Source organism: Pongo pygmaeus, chromosome 12 (genome assembly GCF_028885625.2).
Source record: "Pongo pygmaeus isolate AG05252 chromosome 12, NHGRI_mPonPyg2-v2.0_pri, whole genome shotgun sequence".
In the NCBI taxonomy this organism is placed as follows: domain Eukaryota; kingdom Metazoa; phylum Chordata; class Mammalia; order Primates; family Hominidae; genus Pongo; species Pongo pygmaeus.
Genome location: NC_072385.2, coordinates 40,067,662 through 40,092,432, shown reverse-complemented (window position 1 = coordinate 40,092,432; position 24,771 = coordinate 40,067,662). Strand labels below are relative to the sequence as shown.

The 24,771-nt window shown below is 41.2% G+C and overlaps 1 protein-coding gene across 7 annotated transcripts in view; it reads right to left on the bottom strand.

Annotated features, from left to right (window-relative positions):
• Positions 1 to 22,203, bottom strand: part of GCC2 (GRIP and coiled-coil domain containing 2) — a 66,441-nt gene extending 44,238 nt beyond the window's left edge. For 4 of the 7 annotated variants that reach the window (XR_008500587.2, XM_054475291.2, XM_063648519.1 and 1 more), the window contains exons 1-4: positions 18,098 to 22,203; positions 17,697 to 17,753; positions 16,273 to 16,357; positions 14,912 to 14,979 (exon numbers count right to left, since the gene is read on the bottom strand). Coding sequence is in view for 5 of the 7 variants with exons in the window: in XM_054475291.2 (XP_054331266.1) it covers positions 14,912 to 14,979; positions 16,273 to 16,357; positions 17,697 to 17,753; positions 18,098 to 18,112 (225 nt within the window). In the remaining 2 variants the exon portion in view is untranslated. Of the gene's footprint in view, positions 1 to 14,911; positions 14,980 to 16,272; positions 16,358 to 17,652; positions 17,754 to 18,097 lie in introns of those variants that run through there. The other 3 variants (XM_054475293.2, XM_054475292.2, XM_063648520.1) reach the window with 3 other exon arrangements.
• Positions 22,204 to 24,771: the final 2,568 nt, after the last annotated feature.

Here is a 24,771-nt window from a genome sequence, read left to right as displayed (position 1 = left end):
TGGAAAGTAGAAGGGCTGGTGAAAGACAGCTAGATTTTCATCTGTTGTAACAGGAAGTTTTAGAACTGATAAATCAAATAACAGCAGTATAGGCGTATTATTTAGAAATACAGAGATAATTTTCAGAAGTTATTGGGTATTATAAGTTATTTAGAATTTAGCATAAAAATTATGTGCATATGACTTTGGTTAAAACAACCTGAATTTTAAAATTAGTTTTTTCACATTATATGTAAGTATTGCAATATAAACTTCTGATTGGTAAGTATCAGAAGTCTAAATAAATTAATTTTAGGAGATCTATATATACAGGCTAAATGCAAACAACTATTAAAAAAAACCTTAAAGATGAGAAGCACAGAATGGATGCTATTTCTTAGGAAATACAAATTTGATTTCAGCTTAAAAGAGAAATTATTAACAGTGATATGGACTAGAAATTCAAGTATCTTAACATGCAATTTTTTCATGCTTCTTGCATTTAGAAGCAGCATAAATATTAACCGTAATACTGTGCACCTCAAATTTTGACATGAGAAATATGGTTCCTTAGTCCTTCTTTAAAAGTCAAACATGTGAGGTTTGCAATGAAATTAAGATTGTATTCTAATGCAATAGAAGATGTCTACCAGAAGTTTTAGTCATAATTTAAACTTGTAAGGACATACATTTTAACATGTTATATAAAGAACATAAAAGTTTCTATTATAAGCTATAGGTTTTTCCAGTGTACTTTCCCAAAAAAGTGATATAACTTAGCAAGAAAGCCTTTTCAGTTTTCCAGAAATGTAGAGAACATATTATTATATTGCTATATGAGTTTTCTAAAATAGAGAACTTACTTGTAGCAGTTGAGTAAGGGATGAACACCTGTTAACATCACTCCCAAAATAATTTTCTTAAATTGTTACCTTCTGAGACTTGAGTGGTCAGGATAACATGTTTTAATATTAAATCAATAACCTGGCCTAGGAAAGAATTCATGACTCATACCTCAAAAGCAAATGTAACAAAAACAAAAACAAACAAATGGGACCCAATTAAACTTTTTGGTTTAATTGCTTATACCCCAAAAGCTACTGAAATAAAAACTAAACTTTTTAATTAGCTTCTGCACAGCAAAATAAATAATCAACAGAGTAGAGACCACTCACAGAATGGAAGAAAATATTTGCAAACTACGCATCTGACAAAGGACTAGTATCCAGAATCTACAAGGACTCAACAAATCAGCAATAAAAAACCCCAAATAATCCCATTAAAAAGTGGGCAAAGGACATGAATAGACATTTCTGAAAAGGATATATAAAAATGGCCAACAAACATTAAAAAATGCTCAACATCATAATCATCAGGGAAATGCAACTCAAAGCCACAGTGAGATACCACCTTAATCCCAGCTACTCAGGAGACTGAGGGAGAATAGCTTGAACCTGGGAAGCAGAGGTTGCAGTGAGCCGAGATTGTGCCACTGCACCCCGGTCTGGGCGACAGAGAGAGATTACATTTCAAAAAAAGTCAAAAAACAACGGATGTTTGCGTGGATGTGGGGAAAAGGGAACACTTATACACCGCTGGTGGGAATGAAAATTAGTATAACTTCTATGGAAAACAGTATGGAGATACCTTAAAGAGCTAAACATAGATCTATCATTCAATCCAGCAATCCAAAATGATAAAAAAATAAGTCATTATGTGACTACACTTGCACACATATGTTTATGGTGGCACAATTCACCATTGCAAAGATGTGGAACCAACCTGAGTTCCCACTGACTAATGAGTGGATAAAGGAAATGTGGCACATATACACCATGGAATACTACTCAGCCACAAAAAGGGATGAAATAATGTCTTTTTAGGCAACTTGGATGGAGCTAGAGGCCATTATTCTAAGTGAAGTAAAACCAAAAACCATATATATTCCCACTTATAAGTGGGAGCTAAGCTATGAGTACGCAAAGCCATACAGAGTGATATAATGGACGTTAGAGACTCAAAAGAGGGAGGGTGGAAGGGGAGCTAGGGATAAAAAACTACACAGTAGGTATAATGTTCACTACTCTGGTGATGGGTGCACTAAAATCTCAGACTTCATCACTATATAATTCATCCATGTAACAAAAAACCTCTTGTACCCCAAAAGCTATTGAAATAAAAAGTTTTTAAAAAATCAATACTCTGAGATCAAGGTTAGGAGAGGGCTTCAAAAGGTGGCTGATTAGAGGCATTTCTTACTTACCTCCTCCACTATGAACCAAAATAGTGAGTAGATAATTACATACATATAGATCATCCAAGAGAGAACACAAATTCAACAGAGAAGTGACAGAAAACATCTTAAGGTGATATAGTTTGGAAATTTGTCCCCACCCAAATCTCATGTTGAAATGTAATCCCCAATGTTGGTGGTGGGGTCTGGTGGGAGGTGTTTGGATCATGGGGGTGGATTCCTCACGAATGGCTTGGGCCATTCCCTTGGTGAAAAGTGAGCTCTCACTCTGAGCTCACAAGATTTGGTTGTTTAAAAGTGTGTGGCACCTCTTCCCACAGTGCTCTCTCACTTGCTCCTGCTTTCGCCATGTGACGTGCCTGCTTCCCCTTTGCCTTCTGCCATAAATAAAAGCTCCCGGAGGCCTCCCTAGAAGCCAAGCAGATGCCAAAACTATGCTTCCTGAACAGCCTGCAGAATGATGAACCAATTAAACCTCTTTTCTTATTAATTACCCAGTCTCAGGTCTCCATCCCTCCCGTCTCCCTCCTTCCCTCTTTCCTTCCATCCTTCCATTTTTCCCATAGACCTCTGGTATTTCTTCATAGCAATGCAAAAATGGCCTAAAACATAAGGAAAGAGAAGGAAGCAAGGCAGCCTGCTCAGCTACAGTTAGCTGGGAGAAGAGAGAAATTCCCCAATGCTCAGAAAGGCTAAAGGAGAGACTCTCAGCTGTCCACATTCCTGTTGCAGACTTCTACAATCCTAGCCATAGAAGGGTCCCTTGACCCCTGTGGGTCCCAAGACTCACATAGGGAGTTTCCTGAAAGCCGCATGAAGGCATTGCTCCAGAGAGCTCACGCTGTCCCCACAAGCCCCTGAGTTTTGAAGAGTGGCAGCGCAGTGCCATGGCCTCCACTCCACTGGATTATGTCTTGCCCGGCAACCTGGGCTGAGGTGGCAGCACGGGTAGCAATCTTGCCCCTTCTAACCATGCAGAGGGGTGGCTGAGCATTCTCATGAACCCTGAGGACAAATTCCACTGCCTGCAGCTGCTGTGGCTAAAGACCGCTGTGGGTTGAGGCACAGGTGATGCTGCCTACCTATGGCTGCTCCCAGGGGAAGCAACTTCACTCTCGTCAGTAGCAGCGACACAACATGCTGCTGTCTCCACCTGAACATTCCGCTGGTGGCCTGGGACACCCACCCTACCCTTATAAACCACAGCCGGCATCTTTATGCACCACCGAGGAACCTAAGGGCACACAGCCTGTTCTGGCTCCAGGCCCTACCAGTACCTGAGAGCAATGTCCAGGGGACTAGGTATTGTCCAGCCCAGTCCATTACCAGTGGCACCTGCACACTCAACCTGGTGCCTGAGATAGGGCCCACTTAACCTGCTGCTACCACCACAGCTGGCACTCATTGCCATGCACCACCTGTGGATATGGAGACTGGCCCAATCAACAAATGACAGTCACTGCCAAAACCAATGCTGATCAGTTAGGCCCCAGAGGGTTGTCCCACCACTGCTGTTGCCATTTCCCATGCTACATCCACTGCCCAGGGGTTCAAGAACCCACCCAACAGCCTGGCCTACTGCTGCCATTCCCAGCACCTGATCAAGCTACCTGGAGGCTCAAGAATTGGCCTGCTAACACTGGTGCCAGCAGACACACTTTGGGGCCCAGGGACAGCCATGCTCAATCCACAACTGCCACCACTGCGACCTGAAGACTGGCCTACTTGGCATTCCAGGCCCCAGCAAAACTGTACCACAGCCTCCACTAACAACCGCACCCTAAGTCACTGATGAAATCACAGACACCACTGATGCTGTTTACAGCCAAATAAGTCATACTGATCCTACGCTACTGCACCCACCTAGAATCAAAGCCACTGTGCTCTACCCAAGCAATACTAAAGATACATCTTCAGGAAAAAGTTCTTCCCTACAAAAGTAAATTAAAAAAACTGGAAAAAGTGACTATTACACCAGATGCACAGATATCAAGGTAAAGGACACAGAAAACATTAAAAAGCATGGAAATACAACATCTCCAAAGGAACACAATAATTCTCTAGCAACAGATCTCAATCTAAAAGAAATTCATAAGATCCTGGAAAAAGAATTCAAAATTTCGATACTAAAAGAGCTCAGTGAGATACAAAAAAATTCCAAAAAACAATACAAAGAAATCAGAAAAACAATTCAGGATATGAATGACAAATTTACCAGAGATAGATGTCAGAGAAAAAGAACCGCGCAGAAATTCTAGAACTGAAGAATTCATAGAATAAAAAACAAAATACATTCAAAAGCTTCAACAATGGACTAGATCAAGCAAAAGAAATAATGTCAGAACTTAAAGACAGGTCTTTTTTTTTCTGATATAGTCAAAAAAAAAAAAAAAGGGTAAAAGAATTTTTAAAAATGAGCAAAGTCGGCCAGATGCGGTGGCTCATGCCTGTAATCCCAGCACTTTGGGAGGCCGAGGCAGGTGGATCATCTGAGGTCAGGAGTTCAAGACCAGCCTGGCCAACATGGTGAAACCCTGTCTCTACTAAAATTACAAAAATTAGCTGGGCGTGGTGATGGGCATCTGTAATCCCAGCTACTCGTGAACTTGAGGCAGGAGAATCGCTTGAACCCAGGAGGTAGAGGTTGCAGTGAGCCGAGATCACGTCATTGCACTCCAGCCTGGGCGACAGAGCAAGACTCTGTCTCAAAAAAAAAAAAAGAGAGAAAAAAAAAAGAAACAGTCTTTGTGACATATGCAACTCCATAAAGTGACCAAATATTTATTTATTTATTTATTTATTTATTTGAGACTGAGTCTTGCTCTGCCCCCCAGGCTGGAGTGCAGTGGCACGATCCCGGCTCACTGCAAGCTCCGCCTTCCGGGTTCACGCCATTCTCCTGCCTCAGCCTCCTGAGTAGCTGGGACTACTGACGCCCGCCACCACATCCAGCTAATTTTTTTTGTATTTTTTAGTAGAGACAGGGTTTCACTGTGTTAGCCAGGGTGGTCTCAATCTCCTGACCTCGTGATCCGCCCGCCTCGGCCTCCCAAAGTGCTGGGATTACAGGCGTGAGCCACTGCACCTGGCCTCCAAATATTTATGTGAATTATTGGGGTATCTCAAAGCAAAGAGAGATCAAAAGGATTAGAAAACCTATTTAGTGGCCAGGCGTGGTGGCTCACGCCTGTAATCCCAGCACTTTGGGAGGCCGAGACACGCGGATCATGAGGTCAGGAGATCAAGACCATCCTGGCTAACATGGTGAAACCCCGTCTCTACTAAAATACAAAAAAAAAATTAGCTAGGCGCGGTGGTGGGTGCCTGTAGTCCCAGCTACTCGGGAGACTGAGGCAGGAGAATGGTGTGAACCCAGGAGGTGGAGAGGAGAATGGTGTGAACCCAGGAGGCGGAGCTTGCAGTGAGCCGAGATAGGCCACTGCAGTCCAGCCTGGGCGAAAGAGCGAGACTCTGTCTCAGAAAAAAAAGAAAACCTATTTGGTGGCCAGGCACAGTGGCTCATGCTTGTAATCCCAGCACTTTGGGAAGCTGAGGCGGGTGGATCACCTGAGGTCAGGAGCTTGAGACCAGCCTGGCCAACATGGTGAAACCCTATCTCTACTAAAAATACAAAAAATTAGTTGGGCATGGTGGCAGATGGCTGTAATCCCAGCTACTTGGGAGGCTGAGGCAGGATCACTTGAACCCGGGAGGCGGAGGGTGCAATGAGCCGAGATCGCGCCACTGCACTCCAGCCTGGGCCACAAGAGTGAAACTACACCTCAAAAACAAAACAAAACCCAAAAATACCAGAAAACCTATTTAGTGAAATAATACATGAAAACTCACCAAGTCTAGCAAGAGAGGTAGATATCCAGATACAGGAGGCCCAGGTATCCCTAAACAAATACAATGCAAAAAGGTATTCTCCATGGCATATTTATAGCCCACTGCCATAAATCAAAGACAAAGATAATTCTAAAAACAGCAAAGAGGAAAAAAAAAAAATTCAGCAAAGAGAAAAGCATCTAGTCACCTATAAAGGAACCCCCATCAGACTCACAGCAGGTTTCTCAGTAGGAAGCTTACAGACCCAGAGAAAAGAGAATAATATATTCATTGGAGATAAGAGAATGATATATTCAAAATGCTGAAGGAAAAACTCCCAGCCAAAGCGTATTAGTCTGATCTTGCACTGCTATAAAGAACTATCTGAGCCCGGGTAATTTGTAAAGAAAAGAGATTAAATTGGCTCATGGTTCTTCAAGCTGCATAGGAAGCATGGCTGGGGACACCTCAGGAAACTTACCATCATGGCAGAAGGCAAAGAGGAAGGAGGCACGTCTTACAGGGTCGGAGCAGGAGGAAGAGAGTGAAGGGGAAAATGCTACACACTTTTAAACAACCAGATCTTGTGAGAAGTCACTCACTATCATGAGAACAGCAAGGGAGAAGCTCATGTTCATCCCCATGATCCAGTCACTTCCCACTAGGCCTCGCCTCCAACACTGAAGATTACAATTTGACATGAAATTTGGGCAGGGACACAAATCCAAACCATATCACAAAGATACTATAATCAGCAAAATTATGCTTCATAAATGAAGGAGAAATAAAGTCTTCTCCAGACAAGCAAAAGCTGAGGGAATTCATTACCACTAGACCAGACCTACAAGAAATGTTCAAGGAAGTCCTAAACCTGAAAGTGAAAGGATGATCATAAAAACACACACAAATAGAAAACTCACTGGTAAAGCAACACACAAATAAGGAAGAGAAAGGACTCAAATGGTACTACTATAAAAAGACAGCAAACCACTGTAACAAACAATAAGAGAAAGGAACAAAGAACATATAAAGCAACCAGAAAACCATTAATATGACAGAAAAAAGGCTCACATATCATTAATAACTGCATGTAAATGGAGTTAAGCTCTCCTCTTAAAAGATACAGGCTGGCTAAAAGGATAAAAAACATAATCCAACTACGTGCTGCCCATAAAAAATGCACTTTCCCTGTAAAGAGACATACAGACTGAAAGTTAAAGCATGGAAAAAGATATTCCATGCAAATAGAAATCAAATGAGCAGAGACAACAAAAGAGTTAGAAAATCTATTTAGTGGCCAGGCATGGTGGCTCATGCTTGTAATCCCAGCACTTTGGGAAGCTGAGATGGGTGGATCACCTGAGGTCAGGAGCTCGAGACCAGCCTGGCCAACATGGTGAAACCCTGTCTCTACTAAAAATACAAAAAATTAGCTGGGCATGGTAGCAGATGGCTGTAATCCCAGCTACCTGGGAGGCTGAGGCAGGATCATTTGAACCCGGGAGGCAGAGACTGCAGTGAGCCGAGATCACGCCACTGCACTCCAGCCTGGCAGCGGTGTGATCTCCGCTCACTACAACCTCTGCATTCCGGGTTCAAGCGATTCTTCTGCCTCAGGCTCCTGAGTAGCTATACTTAGATAAAACAGACTTTAAGTCAAAGATAGTAAAAAAAAAAAAAAAAAGACAAAGAAGGTCATTATATAATGGCAAAGGAATCCAACCAGCAAAAAGATATAACAATTCTAAACATATATGAACCCGACACTGGAGCACCCAGATTCCTAAGGCAAGTATTACTAGATCTAGAGAGAGACAGACTCCATTGCAATAGTACTGGGCAACCTCACCCCACTCTCAGCATTAGACAGATCATCTAGACAGAAAATTAACAAAGAAACATTGCATTTAAACTGGACTTAGACCAAATGGACCTAACATTTAGACCAAATGGACCTAACAGATGTTTACAGAACATTTTATCCAACAGCTGCAGAATACATATTTTTCTCAACAGCACATGAAACATTCATTCTTCAGAAAAGACCATATGTTAGGCCACAAAACCATTCTCAACAAATTTTTAAAAATCAAAATCATATCAAGTATGTGGTGGAATATTAGAAATCAGTACCAAGGGGAACTTTGGAAGTGACAGAAATACATGAAAATTAAATAACATGGTCTCAAATGACCATGGGTCAATAAGGAAATTAAAATGAAAATCAAAAAATTTCTTGGAACAAATGAAAATGGAAACTACAACATACCAAAACCTATGTGATACAACAAAAGCAGTACTAAGAGGTAAGTTCATGGCAATAAACGCCTACATCCAAAAAGTAAAAAGATTTCAAACAATCTAATGATTTACCTCAATGAACCAGAAAGAACAAGCCAAACCCAAAATTAGCAGAAGGAAACGACTAATAAAGATCAAAGCAGAACTAAATGAAATAGAGACTTTTAAAAAAGGCAGAGGATCAACAAAATGAAAAGCTTGTTCTTCAAAAAGATAAACAAAATTGATAAACTACCAGTTAGGCTAACAACAACAAAAAAGAAGACCTAAATAAAATCAGAAATGAAAAAGGAGACATCACAACCGTTCTCATGGAAATAAACAGACCATCAGAGAATATTATGAACAGCTATGCACTCACAAACTGAAAAACCTAGAGGAAATGGATAAATTTCTGGAAACATACAACCTATCAAAGAAAAATCCAGGAAAAAATAGAAAACCTGAACAAATTAATAATGAGTAGCAAGAATGAATCAGTAATAAAAAGTCTCCCCACAAAGAAAAGTCCAGAACCAGATGGATGCACACTGAATTCTACCAAATGTATAAAGACCTAATACCAATCCTCCTGAAACTACTCCAAAAACCTGAAGAGGTGGCAATTTTCCCTAACTCATTCTAGAAAGCTGGTGCTACCCTGATACCAAAACCAGACAAGGACACAGCAAAAAAAAAAAAAAAAAAAAAAAGGAACAACCAATATCCCTGATGAACACCAATGCAAAAATCCTCAGCAAAATACTAGCAAACCAAATCTAACAGCACATCGAAAAGATAATACACCATGATCAAATGAATTTATTCCAGGGATGCAAGGATGGTTCAATATATGCAAATCAACGTGACATATCACATCAACAGAATAAAGGGCAAAAGTCATATGTCATCTCACTAGATGCAGAAAAAGGAATTAATAAAATTCAACATCCCTTCAGGATAAAAACTCTTAGCAAACTAGGCACAGAAGGATTATACCTCAAAATAATAAAGGCCACATATGACAAACTCACATTAACATCACACGAAAATGGGGAAAAGTTGAAAATCTTTCCTCTAAGAACTGAAGACAAAGATGCCGACTTTCACCACTACTATTCAACATGGGACTGACAGTCCTAGCCAGAATTAGGCAAGTGAAAGAAATAAACAACATCCAAACTGGAAACATGGAAGTTAAACTGTCCCTCTCTACAGATGACAAAAGACCATCAAAAAACTCTTAGAGCTGATAAACAAATTCAGTAAAGTTGCTGGATACAAACTCAACATACAAAAACCAGTAGCATTTCTATACACCAACAATAAAATAGCTAAAAAAGAAAATCAAGAAGGCAACACCTTTTACAGTAGCTCAAACAAAAGCCAAAGAAGTGTGAGATCTCTATAATGAAAACTACAAAAAGACAGATGAAAGAAACTGAAGAGAACACAAATAAGCGGGAAGACATTTCATGCTCATAGAATATTGTTAAAATGATCATAGTACCTAAACTAATGTACAGTTCAATGAAACCCCTATTAAAATACCAACACCATTTTTCACAGAAACAGAAAAAAGAATCCTAATATTTTCATGAAACCAAAAAAAAGCCAGAAAAGCTAAAGAAATTCTGAGTTAAAAAATAAAGTGAAGGCATCATACTACTTGACTTCAAAACATATTACAAGGCTATAGAAACCAAAGCAACAAAGTATTGGTATATAAACAAGCATACAGACCAACGGAACAAAATAGAGAACCCAAAAATAAATCCTCCTATTTATAGACAACCGATCTTCAACAATGCCATTAAGAACGCACACTGGGCAAAGGACACCCTCTTCAACAAATGGTGCCAGGAAAACCAGGTAACTATATGCAGAAGAATGAAAGTGAGTCCCCATCTCTCACCATTTAGTTGATACAAATATCAACAAAAATAGATTAAAGAGTTATATATAAGACCCAAAAGTATAAAACTAGTAGAAGAAAACACAGGGCAAATGCATGAAGACATTAGTCTAGGCAAAGATTTTATGGCTAAGATCTCAAAACCCCAGGCAACAAAAACAGACAAATAGGACTACATTAAACTGAAAGGCATCTTAAATTTTTTTTTTTTTTTTTTTAAATGTAAGGGCTCCCTCTGTCACCCAGGCTGGAGTGCAGTAAGTGTGATTATGGCTCACAGCAGCCTCAACCTCCTGGGATCAAGTGATCTTCCTATCTCAGTGTCCCAAGAAGATGGGACTACAGGCATGTTCCACCATGTCTGGCTAATTTTTTGTAGAAACGGATCTTGCTATGTTTCTCAGGCTGGTCTCAAACCGCTTGGCTCAAGTGATCCTCCTGCCATGGCTTCCCTTAATGCTGAGATTATAGGCTAAAAAGCTTCTGCATAGCAAAAGAAACAATCAACAGCACGAAGAAGACAACCTCTTAAATGGGACAAAATATTTGCAATCTACTCATCCAACATGGGACTAATATCCAGAGTATACTAGGAACTCAAACAACACAACATTAAAAAATAACCCCATTAAAAAATAGGCAAGGGACATGAATAGACATTTCTTAAGAGACAAATGGCCAACAAGTATATGATAAAATACTCAGTATCACTAATCATCAGGGATATGCAAATCAAAACCACAATGAGGAATGGCTATTAAGAAAAAAAAAAGTAACAGATATTGGTGACAATGTGGAGAAAGGAGAACTCTTCTACACTGTTGGTGGAAGTGTAGGTAAGTATAGCCACTATAGAAAACAGTTGGGGATTTCTCAGGCCGGGAGCGGTGGCTCATGCCTGTAATCCCAACACTTTGGGAGGCCGAGGCTGGCTCCCAAAGTGGTCAGGGGATTGAGACCATCCTGGCTAATATGGTGAAACCCCATCTCTACTAAAAAATACAAAAAATTAGCCAGGCTTGGTGGCCGGCGCCTGTAGTCCCAGCTACTCAGGACGCTGAGGCAGAAGAATGGTGTGAACCTGGAAGGCAGAGCTTGCAGTGAGCCAGGATCGCGCCACTGCACTACAGCCTGGGCGACAGAGTAAGACTCCGTCTCAAAAAAAAGAAAACAGTTGGGGATTTCTCAAAAAACTAAAAATAGAGCTACTATACAATCCAAAAACCCCAATATTGGTAGTCATTGAAAAGAAATCAATATAACAAAGGGATATATGCACTCCTGTGTTTATTGCAGCACTATTCAGAATAGCAAATACATGAAATCAACCTAAGTGCCCATCAAAGGATGAATGGATAAATGTGGTATATATACACAATGGAATACTATATGGCCATAAAAAAGAATAAGATTACACCATTTCCAGGAATACGGATGGAGCTGGAGGTCATTATGTTAAGTAAAATCTAAGACAGGGAAAGATAAATATTTTTCAAAATAGCTAGAAGACTTGAAATGTACCCAACACATATATATGATAAATACCTGGGTGTGGATACTAAATACTCTGATTTGATGATTATATATTCTATGCATTTAACAAAATTTCACATGTACCCCATGAATACGTATAAATATAATGGATCAAGAAAAAAAAAAGAAGGAAAAGAAAAAACCTTAAAGGTAAAGTTGGCTATCTTGGAGAATTTTTTTTTTTCTTGAGATGGAATCTCACTCGGTTGCTCAGGCTGTAGTGCAGTGGCACTATCTCAGCTCACTGCAACCTCTGCCTCCTGGGTTCAAGCGATTCTTCTGCCTCAGCTACCGAGTAGCTTGGGCTACAGGCACGTGCCACCATGCCTGGTTAATTTTTGTATTTTGAGTAGCGATGGGGTTTCACCAAGTTGGCCAGGCTGGTCTCCAATTCCTGACCTTAGGTGATCCGTCCGCCTCAGCCTCCCAAAGTGCTGGGATTACAGATGTGAGCCACTGAGCCTGACTGAAATTTTCTAATCTTGTCTTTAGGAGTAGTTTTGACAGTGGGAGAATACATTGATGAGTGATAAGGAGGAAACAGCAGGTAGATATTTAAATGTTCTTATTCTGAAATGCAATTCTGTAAAAAGTATTATAAGAGTTAATGGATAAAAAACTTTCTAGAGTGTTTTCTAACACTCTAGAGGTTACAGTGAGCGGAGATCACGCCACTGCACTCCAGCCTGGGCGATAGGGAGAAATCCTATCCAAAGAAAAAAAAAATCCCCCAGAAATAATACATGGTAGTAATTAACAATGATAACTAACAATTATTGGGTACTTATGTGACCAACCCAGTTCTATGTGCAGTAGGTGTATTACCTTATCAATCCTACATTTCTACATCAATCCTATTTGTACCTCAATCCTACAAACAGAAAGTATTATTATCGCTGTCCTACAGATGACAAAACTGAATCATAGAGAAAGAATTTAAGAAACTTAGTCAAGGTCACACAGCTGGTCAGTAGAGGAACAAGGATTTGAAAGCCTGACTCAGGCAGTCTGGGTGTAATTGACCTTCTTCCTTAATTACCATATAGTTGTACTGTGGCTATCATGGATTAAGAAAACATATAATGACCAAATATACAAAGAAGACTACTGCAAACTCAATAATACTTAAATGAAATAGTACATTATAAAATGAAATGACATTTGTGCACATCATTCTAGCTTCATACACTGTAACTAAATAAAGAACAAAATGATACTGTGTGACATGCATATGGATTTAAAGACCCCTTGTAATAACTCCCTGGGAGTCCCTCAGTAGTCCACTGCTCACAAGTGGGGAGCCACTGATGAGAAAATAAGATAATATATAACCAGGCTGGGCGCAGTGGCTTACGCCGGTAATCCCAGTACTTTGGGAGGACAAGGCAGGTGGATCACGAGGTCAGGAGATCGAGACCATCCTGGCTAACGCAGTGAAACCCTGTCTCTACTAAAAATACAAAAAATTAGCCGGGCATGGTGGCGGGTGCCTGTAGTCCCAGCTACTCGGGAGGCTGAGGCAGGAGAATGGCGTGAACCCAGGAGGCGGAGCTTGCGGTGAGCCGAGATCGTGCCACTGCACTCTAGCCTGGGCGACAGGGCAAGACTCTGTCTCAAAATAAATAAATAAATAAAAATAAATATATAACCAAAGGATATTAGGCAAAAGCAGTGAAAACAGTATTTCAGAGCTCTGAGATGCAAGAGAAACTTTACAGAAGCTTGGCCTAAGGCAGGGAATGAAAGTGAGGGAATGAAAAAGCATTTGTTAGCATTAAGGGAGTGGAAATAAGAATAAGCAACTCAAGTTTTTTTGCTTTTTTTTTTAAAACGGAGTCTTGCTCTGTTGCCCAGGCTGGAGTACAGTGGCTCAATCTCAACTCATTGCAACTTCTGCCTCCTGGGTTCAAGCAATCCTCGTGCCTCAGCCTAATGAGTAGTTGGGATTTCAGGTGTGGGCAATCATGCCCAGCTAAATGTTGTATTTTTAGTACAGACAGGGTTTCACCATGCTGGCCAGGCTGATCTCAAACTCCTGACCTCAAGTGATCTTCCCACCTTGGCCTCCCAAAGTGCTGGGATTACAGGTTTGAGCCACTGCATTTGGCCTGCAACTCAGGTTTTTAAACGGGGGATAAAAACAATATTTTGTTATCCGGCAGGATTATATAAGACTAAAAAGGGAAAGAGAATCCAGTGAGGTTTTTATTGAAATAGGTTAAATATTTGACGTGTTTAACATAAAGCCATAGAAACGGAGAGAAAAAAGATAAACTGGAACAGTATCTTAGAGCTATAATAGGTCTCTGGTGGCTGACACATATAGAGAATAAAGGAAACAGAAGTTAAAGTGTCTCTAAAGTCAAAAGGTATAAAAAACTGTGGTGCCACTGGTCCAACCAAGGGAAGCAATTTTGTTCAGTTTGATGAGATAAGTGAAATGTGTGAGAGGGAAACACAACTGTGAGATCTGGGTCAGTAGACATGTCCAGGGATATGGATCTATCTATAGATTATATACTGTACACCTGAAATCACTTAAGTCCTGAGCATGACCAGGTTTTCTTAGGGGGCTGGGGAAAAGCAGAGAATGAAGTAACAACCATAATTAGAAAATATGGGCTGGGTGTGGTGGCTCATGCCTGTAATCCCAGCACTTTGGGAGGCTGAGGCAGGCGGATCATGAGGTCAAGAGAGCAAGACCATCTTGGCCAACATGGTGAAATCCTGTCTCTACTTAAAATACAAAAATTAACTGGGCGTGGTGGCATGTGCCTGTAGTCCCAGCTACTTGGAAGGCTGAGGCAGGAGAATCGCTTGAACCCGGGAGGCAGAGGTTACAGTGAGCCAAGATCGCACCACTGCACTTCAGCCTGGTGACAGAATGAGACTCCACCTCAAAAAAAAAGAAAATACGTGGGAAGAGACTAGAATAATTTCAGAACAGAAAGAAACCTGGAGATCATTAACCCACTCTTTTTACAGTGAATCAGATAGGTAAAAACAACCAAGGCAGAGAGGAAGTAGAAGAACAGGGACAGAAAGCTAGATAGCCTCTAGCAGACTGACAATCTTCATGGAAATTTTATTTCTCTTTAGACATTTCCCAACGTAATAATTACCTTAATAATATCATCAGTTCCTTCAGTAACAGGTTTTGATTTGAGTTCTTCAATTTCTTTCTCCAATTCTAAACAATTAAAAAATAAAGGACTCCGGTTCAGAAATAAAGAACGTAATTACTGGGAAACTGATAAGTACATTCTCACAAAACCCCTAAAAATCTGCAAATTAGAATATATTTAAGCAGACTAGTATGATTAATCTCTGCACTCATCACTATACTTCAGCATTACATGGCCAATTTTGTTTCCTCCCAACCTGTACTCACTTCCTCCTTCACTGCTTTTCTTATCCATCTGATAATTTTTAAGCATACCCCAGACATCATATTATTTCTCCTGTAAGTACATCTTACTATATAACCTTAAAGCAACAATCGCATATTAAGAATAAACGTTATCGAGAACAGCCTGGCCAACATGGTGAAACCTCGTCTCTACCAAAAATATAAAAATTAGCCACGCATGGTGGTGGACGCCTGCAGTCCCAGTTACTCGGGAGGACTCGGGAGGCTGAGGCAGGAGAATCGCTTGAACCCGGGAAGGGGAGGTTGCAGTGAGCCGAGATTGCGCCACTGCACTCCAGCCTGGCCAAGAAGAGCGAGACTCCGTCTTACCAAAAAAAAAAAAAAAAAAAAAACAGAGAGAGAGAAAAGAAACGTTAATCTAAGTGTTTCGTTAGCAAATGCCTGGATCTCAGGCCTAGAACTTCTTTCCAAATAAATTATTCTCTTCATTGCAAGGTGATCCAAACTCCCAAGTCATACTTTTATCTTTTCTAATAGAAAATAATTCTTAGCTTTTAGGCTAAGCAGTTAATATTTATAAGTCACTGGAAATTCAAGAGCTCATGTACATATACTAAAAAAAGGATGCTAAGATCTTTTTCTTTCTGGAATAAAAAGAAAACTGAATAGGGAATCAATCAACTTCACCAGATAAATATACTTCAATGTCTATAAATGGAAATCTTTTATTATTTTAATTGAGGAAACTTTCCATCTCTTTGGGCTTATCTTCTGTCTCTAACATTTCAACTGACTTCTCTTGAAAAAACGCTTTACTCAGAACTCAGAAGCATCTAAAGTCTACATGAAAGAAAAACACACTTAACTTACACAAACTTTAAAAATCCTCCTCTCTGACTTTAACAACTCAAAAGTCAATGTGGTTTAGAGACGTGGGAATAATTTAGAAATCAGAGGTAAATTTTTAGAATGTTAAATAACAGATTCTACTACACTAAGGTGTACTTGGAATCACTGGAAAACAAAAACAAGCCAATGCATTATTTTAAAAACTACCATTTTAAACCACGATTAAAGAGACTGTGATCAAGATGAGTATTTTCAACCCAATACCTGTACACCTTGATTTAGCTTTCTGTATTAGCATCATCTGTTTCTTGGCAAACTTGATGAGGTCTTCTTTGGGCAATGTTTCCAGCTGAAAGATGTGGTCATGTTACCAACTTGTTATAACTCATGTTTCTAGTATACCACAAAAAAGAAACAATGTCTGCCAGAAAACAAAAACATTCTACAGAATAAATCTTTATGCCAACCGCATACTTCGTTCCACATTTTTTTTTTTTGGAGACAGAGTCTCGCTCTATTGCCTAGGCCGGGTTGCAATGACACGATCTTGGCTCACTGCAACCTCTGCCTCCCAGGTTCAAGCAATTCTCCTGCCTCAGCCTCCCAAATAGCTGGGATCATAGGCGCCCGCTACCACGCCCGGCTAATTTTTGTATTTTTAGTAGAGACGGCGTTTCACCATGTTGGCCAGGCTGGTCTCAAACTCCTGACCTCAGGTGATCCGCCTGCCTCGACCTCCCAAAGTGTTGGGATTACAGGCATGAGCCATCGCGCCCGGCCACATTTTTTAAAATCAGCAAATGCAACGTCAATTCTGTAATTGCTACGCAACTACTAAAAATTTGTTATGCAACTACTATGAAACGTAAAAACCAGGCCATATGCTCTTATAGCTAATGTTACAGGTTGACATTGCTAGCTTTTGATTTAATTGTAAAATTAGTGGGTTGGAGCTAATGCTACTTAAAATTCCTTGGAGCTGTAAAATTATTTCATTCTATTCAAGGCTGCAAGTCTTTGGTACAAGAAAATTTAAGCATAATTACAGCAGCAAGATGAACCGGGTAACATTCAGGCTTTAATTAAAAAATTGGGCTTCACCACTTGAGAAAATTGCTTAAGCCTGTGGTCTCAGGTTTCTCATCTGTAAAAGGAGGGTAACAACAGTACCTATATCTCATGGTTATCATGAAGCTTAAATGAAGGAACTGAGTGGTTAGGCAAGTGCCTGAAATTTAGCATGCAAACAATAAACCTTAGCAATAAACCACTATCGTTTAGAATGATTGAATGTTAAACACTGCACAGGGCCATAAAACTGGACTAATTAAACTCTCTGGCAGTGTAAAAACTGGAGCCCACAGATCAGAATCCCTTGATTCCTACCCTATGTCACTGCTCCTTCCACTACCCCACTATATAAACCTTCTTAGACTGCTTTATGTTCGAAAAATAGCAGGATCTCCCAGCAGTGCTAACCAGGAAGTAAACAAAAAGTTTTTCTATATCTGGGTGGGCGGGGGAGAAAGAAACAGGAAATGGATGGGTGACAGCGTACACTAAAATTGAGATCCCTTGGAGCAAGGCTATTTAAAAAAAAAACAGCGCCCCCCTTCCCCGTGCCAAAGTTTTCCAATTCATCACCCTTCCACTCTTCAGGGACCCCGCTATTCAAGTATTCTTTCCACCTTAGATTTCCCGGTCCCAGGGGTAGCTGGTGAAGCTACCCCATCTTGAACAGGATCCTGCAAAACAAAATCAAACCCAGGTGTCAGAAGAACTCTTTTCCTAATTCCACACGGAACGCGTAGAACCCTTACAGGGAAAAACCTTCTATGGAATCAAGTGGCGGAAAGCCTTGTGAAACAGAGAATGAGGGCGGACAGAGGCGGTCGCTGTGGCAAATCATATACAAACGGGCTCTACGGGGGCAGGTAACCGCCAAGGATGGAGTTTAGGAAAGATGGGGAGGCGACGGCAGCGCGGGCTTCGGGGCACCGAGAGGGAGACTACCGCGCCCTCCCATCGGGCCCACTCCCACATCCCAAATCGCGGCGCGGAATGCTTGATGGGAGGCAGTGGGCCCGACCTGAGTTACGTCCATCTCCGCCAGCCCGCCGCCGGCCCGCAACCAGCCGCCGCCACCGCTGCACTTCTGTTTGCGCCAGCCTCTGACGTAGGCTCGACTGCAGGTCAAAGGTCGCGCTCTCCGGGCGGCCCGCCCCCCCCCGTCTCCACAGCTACAGCTCGGCAGCACTTCCGCTTCCGTGTCTGCGTCAGGGAGAAGGTTCCCCGCGCGGCGCTAAGGGTGGAGTCCGTGTAGACGTTCTACCTGGTGCTCGACCCCTGGGCCTGCGGGTCACGGAGTAGGTGTGGGTCCCGCCACTGCTGGTTATTGGCATTGGAACGCGGGCCGATTATCCCTTGGGGCTTTGGGCCTCAGTTTCCACGTTTGTAAAATCTTGTGAGAGTAAGGAGAGCATTGGATTGGAGGACAGGTCCCTCAGTCCCTCAAAGGTGTCTGCTAGCCTGCGGGACCTACAGCTGCTTCCGGGAGGCTCCTTAGGCATTTGTGGCCTGCATGGTGCCCGGGAGCTCCGTGACTCACAGGTCAGGGATGCAGTGGAGGGCTTCCCTGAGGAGGCATTTCTTGACTCTGGAGGCTGTGAGGAGGTCCCTGGACAGCTCTGCCCTGCTGCCGCCCGGTGCTGATGGTGATGTGGTGGAGGCAAGATAGTCGGCCAGGGAGCTGGGCAGCCGTGGGAGGAGACTCTGTAGAGTAGGGGGCCCGAGGCCACCCTTTCCCCGAGGGCACGCCAGAGAATCTGTGGTCGAATCCCGGAGCTGCTGCTGTGTCCTGATTGGCGGTCCAGTGCTCTTGAGAGCCTTTCTGTTAACTGCTGAAGTGGTTTGCTGCACTTTCACCTTCCCATTAATGTTTTCCATACACTCCCATAACTAAGGTAACCTGAAGATAACCCAGTTTCCTGTAGTTTAAATGGCCAAAAGGATGAAGAGGCAGCACACAATATGTATCGAGTAAATGGTAGCTAATTGTTACTAGGTAAAAGAAGTGTTATAAACGAGAAAGAACAACTATTGTGGACATCTACTCTTTGTCTTTGACAGTGTGTATCACCCATGGTGTTTGTAGGATTGGTTCGGGGTGGTGTGTGACCTAAGATGTACAATCAGAAGGTTTGAGACTTCTGTTTAGTATTTTGGTTTAGTGATAATATTTTCTCTTTCTTTGGATGTGATTGAAGAAACATACAGCCCTGATTGCTGTTGGCAGACATCTGCCGCTATGGTAGAAAGCAGCCTGAGGACAAAATTGTTAAAAGGAAAAAAGCAGAGCCCAGGCAGCCCCGGAGGAATGAAGCTGGAGCTCTGATCAGTTATCAGTGAGTCAGTAAATTCCCTTTAAGTGGTCCAGTTAACACTGGGGTTTACGGTTACTTGTAACAGTGTACACATCTATTGGGAGGAAGAGTTTTCCAACTTGAAAAAATCTCTCTCTTAATGAGATGACTAGAGAAAATGTCTGTAAATCTGGACATTGTGCAATGGTATAAAACGGGCAAGTTTCCTACTGGAGTAGAAAAATTTACCTCAGACAACATTTGAAGAAAAGATCTCCTAAGAGCCACCAACATTTTATGGCAGCACATGCTATTAAAGAAGCATTCTCCTTGAAAACTGGCACAAGGTCGAGTGTGGTGGCTCACGCCTGTAATCCCAGCACTTTGGGAGGCCAAGGCGGGCAGATCACTTGAGGCCAGGAGTTTGAGACCATCCTGGCCAACATGGTGAAACCCCATCTCTACTAAAAATACAAAAATAAGCTGGTTGTGGTGGTGCATTGCTGTAGTCCTAGCTACTTGGGAGGCTGAGGCAGGAGAATCTTGAACCTGGGAGGTGGAGGTTGTAGTGAGCCGAGACTGCACTGCTGCACTCCAGCCTGGGTGACAGAGTGAGACTGCGTCTCAAAAAAAAAAAAAAAAAAAAAAACTGGCACGAGACAAGGATGGCCTTTCAGCATTCCTATTCAACGTAGTATTGCAGGTTCTGGCCACAGCAATCAGGAAAGAGAAATAAAGGGCATTCAAATAGGAAGAGAGGAAGCCAGGCTCCCTGTTTGCAGATGCCATGATCCTATATCTAGAAAACCCCATTGTCTCAGCCCAAAAGCTTCTTAAGCTGATAAGCAACTTCAGCAGTCTCATGATACAAAATCAATGTGCAGAAATTTGTGCAGAATGCATAGCATTCCTATACATTGACAACAGTCAAGCTGAGAGCCAAGTCACAAGTGAATTCATCCACAATTGCCACAAAAAGAATAAAGTACCAAGGAATACAGCTAACAAGGGAAGGGAAAGATCTCTACAAATAAATAAATCAGATGATACAAACAAATGAAAAAATATTCCATGCACACGGATAGGAAGAATCTATCATTGAAATGGCCACACTGCCCAAAGCAGTTTATAGATTCAATACGATTCCTATCAAACTACCACTTACATTATTTGCAGAATTAGAAAAAGCTATTTTAAAATTCATGTGGAACTGGCTGGCCGTGATGGCTCATCCCTGTAATCCCAGCACTTTGGGAGGCCAAGGCGGGCGGATCATGAGGTCAGGAGATTGAGACCATCCTGGCTAACACGGTGAAACCCCATCTCTACTAAAAATACAAAAACAAAATTAGCTGGGTGTGGTGGTGGGCGCCTGTAGTCCCAGCTACTCGGGAGGCTGAGGCAGGAGAATGGCGTGAACCCAGGAGGCAGGGCTTGCAGTGAGCCGAGATCGCGCCACTGCACTCCATCCTGGGTGACAGAGCAAGACTCTGTCTCAAATAAATAAATAAAAATAAAAATAAAATTCATGTGGAGCTAAAAAAAGAGCCCAAATAGCCAAGGCAGTCCTAAGCAAAAAGAACAAAGCTGGAGGCATCATGCTACCTGACTTCAAGCTATATTGCAGAGCTACAGTAACCAAAACAGCATGGCACTGGTACAAGAGCAGACACATTGACCAATGGAACAGAATAGACAACCCAGAAATAAGACCGTATACCTACAACTATCTGATCTTCAACAAACCTGATGAAAACAAGCAATGGGAAAAGGATTCCCTATTCAGTAAATAGTGCTGGGATAACTGGCTAGCCATATGCAGAAAACTGAAACTGGACCCCTTTCTTACACTATATAGGAAAACTAACTCAAGATGGATTAAAGACTTAAATGTAAAACCCAAAACTATAGAAATCCTGGAAGACAATCTAGGCAATACTGTTCAGGATATAGGCATGGGCAAAGATTTCATGATGAAGCAATTGCAGCAAAAGCAAAAATTGACAAGTGGGATCTAATTAAAGATCTTCTCACAGCAAAATAAACTATCAACAGAGTAAACAGACAACCTCCAGAATGGGAGAAAATTTTTGCAAACTATGCATCTGACAAAGGTCTAAAAGCCAACATCTATTAGAAACTTTACAAGAAAAAAACCTATTGAAAAGTTGGCGAAAGACATGAACAGATACTTCTCAAAAGAAGACATACATGTGGCCAACAAAGATGAAAAAAGCTCAACATCACTGATCATTAGAGAAATGCAAATCAAAATCACAATGAGATACCATCTTATGCCAGTCAGAATGGCCATTATTAAAAAGTAAGAAAATAACAGATGCTGGTAAGGTTGTGGAGAAAAAGGAATGCTTATACACTGTTGGTGGGAGTGTAAATTAGTTCAACCATTATGGAAGACAGTATGGCAGTGTGGTGATTCCTCAAAATCTAAAAACAGAAATACCATTTGACAAGCAATCCCTTTACTGGGTATATACCCAAAGGAATATAAATCGTTCTGTTATAAAGACACATGCACATATGTGTTCACTGCAGCACTATTTAAAATAGCAAAGACATGGAATCAACCTAACTGCCCGTCAATGATAGACTGGATACAGAAAATGTACATATACACCATGGAATACTATGCAGCTATTAAAAGAAACAGGATCATGTCTTTTGCAGGAATATGAATGAAGCTGGAGGCCATTATCCTCAGAAAACTAATGCAGGAACAGAAAACCAATACCACATGTTCTAACTTATAAGTGGGAGCTAAATGATGAAAACAAATTGATACGTGGAGAGGAACAACAGACAGTAGGGCCTAGTGGAGGGGTTGGAGGGTAGGAGGAGGGAGAGGATCAGGAAAAATAACTAATGGATACTAGGCTTAATACCTGGGTGATGAAGTAATTGGTACAACCACCATGACACATGCTTACCTATGTAACCTGCATGTCATGCACATGTACCCCTGAACTTAAAAGTTAAAAAAAATAAAAAAATTAAAAAAGTGGATAAATGGTTTCACAGATAGCATTGTTAAAACTCAAAGACTTTGAGCAGCGTTTCAGAAAAGAGGAATTTCTACATTGCTTTTTATATAGCAGGCATTCCATGAATACTTAATTGAATCCATTAATGTATTAAAGGATCAAGTAACAGAACATAAGATCACCAGTCAGTTTTTCCCCAGGTTTTGAATAAGCTTGAAGCTGAAACTTTGGAGTTATTTGTTCTATCTGTTGATACAAATGATGTTATAGCATTTTTTTCCTTTCTGGTATGGAATCTAGTCTGGGATCAGGTATTACATTTGTCATGTCTATTCAGGCTCCTTTAATCTGGAGCACTTACACAGCTTTTCTTGGTGTTTTGTAAAATTATCATTTTCAAGACTGTAATTCTACCCATCTTTTATTTTTTTCAGTCAACATATAGTAGAATGGATTTTCCTTTTGACATGCAGTTCTTTGAATTTTAATACACATATAGACATGTAACCATCAGCACAATCAAGTTACAGAAAATCACTGTTATCTCCCAAACTCCCTCATACTTGCCTGTTTTAGCCACACTCCTTCCATCCCTAATTCCTGGTAACACCATGATCTGTTTTTCATCACTATACTTTTGTCCTTTCATGAATATAACATAAATGGAAATATACAGTATGAACCTTTTGAGACTGGCTTCTTCCACTCAGCAAAATGCCTTTGAGATTCATCCAAATTGTTGCATTTATCGATAATTTGTTTCTTTTTATTGCTAAGTAATATTCCTGGTATGGATGTATGACAATTTGCTTATCCATTCACGAATTGCAGGACATTTTGATTTGTTTCCAATTTTGGGTGATTATGAATAAAGCCACTATAAATATTAATGTACAGGTTTTTGAGAAAACATAAGTTTTTGTTTCTCTAGGGTAAACAGGAGTAGGATTTGCTGGGTTATACAGTAAGTATGTGTTTAACTTTTTTCTTTTTTCTTTTCTTTTTTGTTTGTTTTTGAGACAGAGTCTCACTCTGTTGCCCAGGCTGGCGTGTAGTGGTGAGATCTTGGCTCACTGCAAGCTCGGCCTCCTGGGTTCACACCATTCTCCTGCCTCAGCCTCCTGAGTAGCTGGGACTACAGGCACCCGCCACCACGTATTTTTAGTAGAGACGGGGTTTCATTGTGTTAGCCAGCATGGTCTCGATCTCCTGACCTCGTGATTCGCCCGCCTCGGCCTCCCAAAGTGCTGGGATTATAAGCCTGAGCCACCACACCTGGCCCCTAATCACCTTTTAAAAGCAGCTCAGTAGAGAGAGTAGAGGGCAACCAAGGGATCAGTGGTTCAGAGGGAGAGCATGGCTCCATATTGGTAAACAAGGCATTATATTACATTTTTTTTTGAGCGGAGTGGTGACTGCTTGGGGCTCAAATAAATACATTTCTAATGCTTATGATCCACCAAAATCTCTATGCCCTAATTGCTACACCATTTATTTCAGCTGTATAACATCCCTGAAAAGATAGTCCAGATAGAAAACTGTTTCTAGGCTGGGCATGGTGGCCCACGCCTGTAATGCCAGCACTTCAGGGGGGCCAAGGCATGTGGGTCACCTGAGGTCAGGAGTTCAACACCAGCCTACCCAACAGGGCAAAACCATGTCTCTACTGAAAATACAAAAATTAGCTGGATGTGGTGATGCACACCTGTAATCCCAGCTGCTCAGGAAGCTGAGACAGGAGAATCGCTTAAACCTGGGAGGCAGAAGTTGTAGTGAGCAGAGATCACACCACTCCACTCCAGCCTGGGTAACAGAGCAAGACTCCGTCTCAATCAACAACAACAACAACAAAAACCAAAAAACTGTTCCTCTGCTTGAAAGATTTACAGAAATGTGAGAAATCCATGCAGAATTGCCTAGTATCCTGTGACCTTGCTAAACCTATTAGTTGTAGATACTGTTTCCTGGATTTTTTTTATGTAGACAATCATGTCACTGTTTTATTGTTTATTTTCCAATATGTATGCTTAACATAGGCTAAGACTTTTAATACTATGTTGAATAGGAGTGTGAGAGTGCATATTCTTGCCTTGATCTGATCCAAAGGGAAAAGGATTCAGTCTTTCACTGTGAAGTACAATGTTAGCTGTAGGTTTTTTGTGGATGCCCTTCCTTTATCAACCCTCTGCATCTGCAATTAAACCCTCTGCTTTTATAACAACATCTGTCTTTATTATGAAAATTAAATGCAGGTCTGGTGAAATAAAAGTGAGTAAATAAATAAACATAAATGAATAAATACAAAGTGCCTGGACCCACTACACTTCTGGAAGTGCTCTTGTTCTTGTCCTTTCACCTTTGTCTCACTAAGTGGCCCATTCCTTCTACTTTGTATACTC